General features: G+C 40.0%; 1 protein-coding gene across 1 annotated transcript in view; it reads right to left on the bottom strand.

The window, feature by feature from the left end:
- Window positions 1-3,100: 3,100 nt before the first annotated feature.
- LOC118331198 (glycerophosphodiester phosphodiesterase domain-containing protein 5-like) overlaps window positions 3,101-6,387 on the bottom strand; it is a 13,633-nt gene continuing 10,346 nt past the window's right edge. Inside the window, exons 12-16 of the mRNA XM_035665990.1 lie at window positions 5,863-6,020; window positions 5,214-5,361; window positions 4,213-4,295; window positions 3,974-4,053; window positions 3,101-3,271 (exon numbers count right to left, since the gene is read on the bottom strand). Coding sequence (XP_035521883.1) covers window positions 3,189-3,271; window positions 3,974-4,053; window positions 4,213-4,295; window positions 5,214-5,361; window positions 5,863-6,020 — 552 coding nt within the window. The 3' untranslated portion in view covers window positions 3,101-3,188. The remainder of the gene's footprint in view (window positions 3,272-3,973; window positions 4,054-4,212; window positions 4,296-5,213; window positions 5,362-5,862; window positions 6,021-6,387) is intronic.

The following is a 6,387-nucleotide window of genomic DNA, read 5'->3' on the forward strand; positions in this document are numbered from 1 at the left end:
GCCTGCAACAGCCGATATTATTTCTGTTGGTATTGTGTGTGAGTGCTCAACACTGCATAAAGAAAAGATATCCATCTTAATGAGAAACTGTAGTGTCCTTATTGATTGCGGAAAGTGAATAGATTTGCCCTCGTAGACTGCTGCTAATTATGTTCCATAAATCTTTTAAAATTTGAAATTAAGATGTTCTAGTGAAGTCTTCATTCGTCCATCTCCTGGGGTTTCCTGGAAGTGCTTCCACTCGCTCCTCTTAGCCACAAACAGACGTAAACCAGCAACCAACATTGCTGACGTCCACCAATCCGCCAGTTAAAGGAATAGGTTTGTAGAAATGCTCTTTGTGGCAGAGTGTTAAATAAAAAAGACTGATTCTTATGGTATGAATAGAAAGCTACCGCAACCAGCTAAGCTTGGGCTTATCACAAAGACTTGAAACAGGGGAAACAGCCTAGCCTGGCTCTTCCAAAGGGGAACAAAATCTGCCCAACCAGCCACCTCTAAAGCTCATTAATAAAACACCTGCTGCTTCAGCCTGACAACATTCGTTAGTTTACGAGCAACAAAACACTTTGTGGTCAAAGCTTTGAGCAGCTGGTAAATATAAAATTGCATGTATAGGCATTAGGTCCAACGCTCACCTTAGGTAGTGCATAATTTTCATTAATGAATAATTCATTGATTATTTACCATTAATCGACATTATCTTGGGGTCCACCAACCTACACTAGTAGTGATTCCTACAGCTTAGTACAGTTAGCATATGCAGCAGGCACCAGTAGGAGAAAAAAATACTGTTCTAATCTTTGGCTGACAAGGCGCAGCTCGCTGATCGCAGTTTAAACGTTGTTTTTGTTTTTCTGCGTCTATCCTTCTAATGAAAAAATGGTGTCGACTTTAAAGACTTCTTCTCAGAAACCCTCGTAAATATTGGGACTTGCATTCACCAGGGAAAACGGGACTTGAATGATAAATGGTTAGCTCTGACTATGCTGGCTGTGTAAAGAAGCAGGGGGTTTGCTAACAGATTAGCCCTTAGTCTGGTGATAACAGCTGTACATCAGGTGTTCACAGGACTTGTTTCCAGGGCCCCCAGAGTGGCCACAAAATGAGTTTGGAGGCAATATAAAACGTGTGATTTAGCAGTTTTTTTTGCTTGACCACTATGAGTTGTTCATAAAAAAAACCACTAAAACCTGGAGTAAATACTGCAATATATAGGAACTGCATTTTTCCCTCGTCATTTTCAGATTGTCCTTAGTGGGATTGAAAATAAAATAAATGACTGAAAAACATTGGACATGAGAGCATTGTATCTTCTTTTTGTGCGAGCTTTGCCCCCGGGCAGTAAGTAGGCTCACATTGTAGGTCAGAGGTCTGAATTCACTCAGAGCCCAAACAAAAACTTCTCGGGGTTAAAAATAACTTCAATGACAGGTGGAGACAGAGCCCAAAACTTGGTTTAAATAACAACACACCACACACACACACACACACTAAACACACACACTAACACACACTACAGTCTTCTTTGTTCTCCTGAAGGTAGCCAAGGCCCAAAGCCACAGGAGCCAATATGTCATTAATCTCCTCCCAGCCTTCCTCTTCTTCTTCGGTGCATGCTGTTTCGACGGTGTCAAAGCGACAACTGGTGGCCTCACTGCTTCACATGGGGTCATAAAAACACTCCTTAGCCACGCGCCAGGGTCTCCATGGCAAACTGGCTGGGTGCCGCCACTGCCCTTAAAGACCCAATCCATGGCTGCCCACGTCAGCCAAACCAGGAAGTCCATTTGAAGACGGAAACACTTCTGACTCAATCAGTTATTCGTGTTCAGCTATTAAACTGGTGTTTTGATTTAAACAAGGAGTGTATCAATAAATTAATTCATGTATCATGGATCGGATGTGATCAGCACTCGGCACTATCCTTCATTTGTCACTGGCTCACTTGAGGTTTATTTTCCCTGTGTAACATCCTTTTAATTCAGACTAGCAAGGCTACAAACGACTCATGCTGTAGCGGATCAACACATTTTAATTCGGGGGATATTAATGATGAATGCACCACTGGTGGTTGGTGGGACAGGCCTGGAAGCAGCTTAGATACAATCAAACTCAGATTTAAACTCACAGTTTGATTCACTGCACTTGTCTTTAATGCTGCTGCTTCTGAAACATTTCACCCAGTACCACAACCCACCAGTGGGATCCAGCACTGCAAACCCATTTTAGGGGCTGAAAAGCTTCACAAAAAGAAAGAATGGAGTAAAAATAAATCAGATAATTAAAAATAGAACACAATAATAAAAATTACAATTAAATCAATACAAATACAGTTTACTATACAAAAATTTTATATTGATATGATTGAGCGTAGTTTAATTAAAAGCTGAACATTAGTCCACCTGGTGAATGCAAGTCCAATATTTACGAGGGTTTCTGAGAAGAGTCTTAGTCGACACATTTTTCATTAGAAGGATAGACGCAGAAAAACAAAAACAACGTTAAACTGCGATCAGGAGCTGCGCCTTGTCACCAAGATGAAAGTATTTTTTCTCCTACTGGTGCACTGCTGCATATGCTAACTGTACTAGCTGTAAGGAACACTACTAGTGTGGGGTTGGGTGGACCCAAGATATGTCGATTAATGTAAAATAATCAATGAATTATTCATTAATGAAAATTATCATTAGGTGAAGCGTTGGACTAATGCCTATACATGCAATTTTATATTTACAGCTGCTCAAAGCTTTGACCACAAAGTGTTTGTTGCTCGTAAACTAACAAATGTTGTCAGGCTGAAGCAGCAGGTGTTTTATTAATGAGCTTTAGAGGTGCTGGTTGGCAGATTTTGTTACCTTTGGACAGAGCCAGGCTAGCTGTTTCCCCCTGTTTCAAGTCTTTGTGCTAAGCTAAGTAAATTAGAAGGGCAGCTATATGAGGGCTATAGAGCGTTTTCACAGCACTTTGACTCGTCAGACCAGGAAAAGAAGAAAGCAAATAAGAGTATTTCTAAATGTTTCCATTTTGGAGGTAAAAATAAGTTATATGTGTGCGATAAAAACAGCTGCTGACAAAGTGAGAAATGTTTGCATCACTTTATTTCACTGAAACAAAGTGCACTTGATAAAATGTTGTTCTGAGACATTACAGGTTGGCAGTATGAGGCTCCTCTCAGAGGCAGATGATCAGTGCTCGGTCACAGTCGCCAGGTTGATCGTCTTCTCTGCCTGGGAGTTCGCACTGGAGACCGACCATATATCACTCAGCTCTGCAACAAAAATGTGTTTGATTTCAGTCACATAATGACAGTAATGGACGTCACTGAACACCAGTCTGATGTTAACAGCACTGAGGAAGTCCAGTGGTGGAGAATAAATATACAGTGGTGTAAAAGAATAGCTGTAAGCAGACACTCTTTTACATAATCAAGCACAATATTGATGGTTATTGTCTTGATTAGTGGATTAATTGGCTCATCAATAAAATGTCAGAATAGAGGAATAATCACTGTCTCAGAGCCCACTGTGAAATCAAACCTGAAGATATTCAACATGCGATCATAAAATGACGAATAAAGGCAGTAAATCCTCAGATCTGAGAAGCTGGAACCAGCGAATGTTTTAGTGTTATAAAAATAGCTGCACAATCATTTCCTGTTTGTTGACTAATCGGTTAATCAACTCTTTGGCTCTTATCAAAATACACTTGCCCATTTTTCCTGCTTCTAACAACTGACAGGAGCCATGATAATCAGATAATCAGTGTTATCAGTGCTCATGAAGCTGATCTGTGTATGCTCAAATACAAGTTAGAGGTTTTATTCATGCATTAACTTGCATGAACTTAACAGGAAACCTGGTGTGTAGGTATGAACACTGCAGTGCTGACCGCTGTTTGCATTAACCAGACATTACTGACTCATAATAAAGTGAAAAAAATAAAAAATAAAGCAGATATCTTTAGAGGTTACCTGTCTTAAACTTGCTATAAGTGCCGTTGTCCAGCATGATTTTGCTTCCTGAGGAGAAAGTCAGTCCTCGCTCTCGCCACCTGCCGGACAAACACACAACATGTGAACCCTGTTTTATCTCATCGTATTCAGATCTGACTCCCTCCCTGAAGTCCTGCCCGGGTGAAAAGGCAAGACAGATAACAACAGATAACATCGTCCCGCTAACAGCTTTGTTTTTCACTGCGTGTGTGATTCACCAGTGAAAGATGAAGATGAGGAGGATCAGCAGGAGGGACGCCAGATCAGTTAGAATCCACATCAGATTATACTCATCTGGACTCTGGAGAGACACACACAGATTTATAAGTTAGTTATAAAATAAAAATGTTCAATATTTAAAACATTTTTGTACAGAACATAAATACAACACAAACACACAGTTATACATTACACAGGGACAAAGCAGACGTTAAAAAAACAGGTGCAGTCTTTATATAAAATGTTCAGAAAGAGCTTAAAATGTTGTCTTTTTCCTAATTCTGTGTGTATGAATGGGAAGGTTTTACTCCTGTTAATGAGTGCGGTATTCCATATTTCTACATCTTATGAAACGTATTGTTGTGTTCTTAGTAAGTTCTTTAGTTTTGAATGACAAGTTTTCATCTAACCAGATACACAAGTACCAATATTAAGACTAAGATTTTTATTTGGGCTCTAGTGAAGCGTGTGTATTTAATCTTATCTGGATTCAGTAATAAAGTTTAATCAGGGCCTTCTGAACATGTCTGATGTTAAATGAGACGATGCTTTTTCTGTTCTACACTGTTTAAACACAATTTAGCACAGGTGAATACATCACATAACTGTTTTCACTTTAAAGTTTAAGACACAGTGTTAACATGTTTACTGAGTGTTTCTTTCATTAATCCATTGTCTGGGTATTGAAGGAGGACAGTGAATGATTGACAAAACAACCAACCAACTGTTAGATTTTGATTAAAATATTGCTAAATCCTGATTGATGAGTGGAAATATGTCACCATTTCCGAGCTGAGCCTTGCTCACTTTAAACCAGTGATAGGAACACACACAGAAAACTCCTGATACGACAGATAAAACTTACCTTATTTAAGTAAAAAGTACGTAAGTATTATCAGTAACATTTACAGAACACAGTAAAATGTTCCCTGTCAGCGTTTTACTATCACATCTGGTTGCTTATAATGGAAATACTTCAGTAAAGTAGTGAAAGTGTTACCATGAGGAAGAGAGGGGAGCTCATGGTGCTGAGGAGCTGGGGAGCGTTGGTGGTGACCGAGTGGACTCCACTACACCAGGCCAGAGAGTAGAGCCACGGCTGGCTGATCACATACAGGTTGGTGGTGATGTTCACTGCAGCGTACTCACTGCACACGAGAGAGGAGAAATGTTACGATGACGTGCTGCTAAACACCATCTCTGAGACACACAGGGTCCCTGCGCAGTCTGGGAAAGTATGGAAGTAGATTTTGGTCATTTCCAGGTCAAAATAAGTTATGGCCTATTGTCCCTGCTCTGTTTTCTTAAATATAACATTCTGAATTTCTAGGCTGTTGTGTTTAAGTGTTTTTCATGTTGTTATGTAGTGATTTTGTTGACTCTTCTGTGTGAGGAAACCTTTATGGCTGTGTTTATCGTCGTTTCCGGGGAATAAACAAGGCTGCACAGACACACAGTACCAAGCTACTTCTGCCAACTATATAACAGAATACATATTGTACAATCATCATATTAAAAACATCTAACTATTTGCACTCAGGTGTCAAATATGGTCTAAAAAAATGTACTGAGAAGTCTGGAAATTTGAGTCTAGAAAAGTAGGAACTTCTAAAATTGAAAACAACACACACACACACACACACAATAACCTAGTGAGCTCGGTGGACATGGAGCTGTAGTGCAGGTTGAGTTTGACGATGTGGTTCCTCTGGAGCTCCTCTAGAGGGAGCCGACTGCCTGATGTCTGCTGGAGCTCAGGATCGAGCTCCTGGACCAGAGCCCGCAGGTCTGACGGCAGCCACAACACCTGGTGAATGAGGAGGAGCGTCCAACACACACACACACACACACACACACACACACAGTAAATATCAGAGGACATGAATCATTAACTGCCTTCTGTCAAATAATGAAATTAATTTAACCGAGAGACGACAGAACATAATGTAGCAGAGTAAACATTAACTACTCCTCAGTTCTGGTTCAATGTAAACTATACTGTAAAACTTCAAATTAAAAGCAGGGTCCCAAATAGAAGCAGGTCTCCTTTACTAGATAGACCTTTACAGATAAAGGCGGGTCTCCATTAGAGACAAATTTTTTGGATGTATAAAAAAAAAGCCTTCTAAGCGGCTCAGATCACAGATATAAAGTATTAAATGATTGGGATCTGA

The sequence above is a fragment of the Morone saxatilis genome, unplaced genomic scaffold (genome assembly GCF_004916995.1).
Source record: "Morone saxatilis isolate NCDOM2014 unplaced genomic scaffold, NCSU_SB_2.0 Contig20, whole genome shotgun sequence".
Classification (NCBI taxonomy): domain Eukaryota; kingdom Metazoa; phylum Chordata; class Actinopteri; family Moronidae; genus Morone; species Morone saxatilis.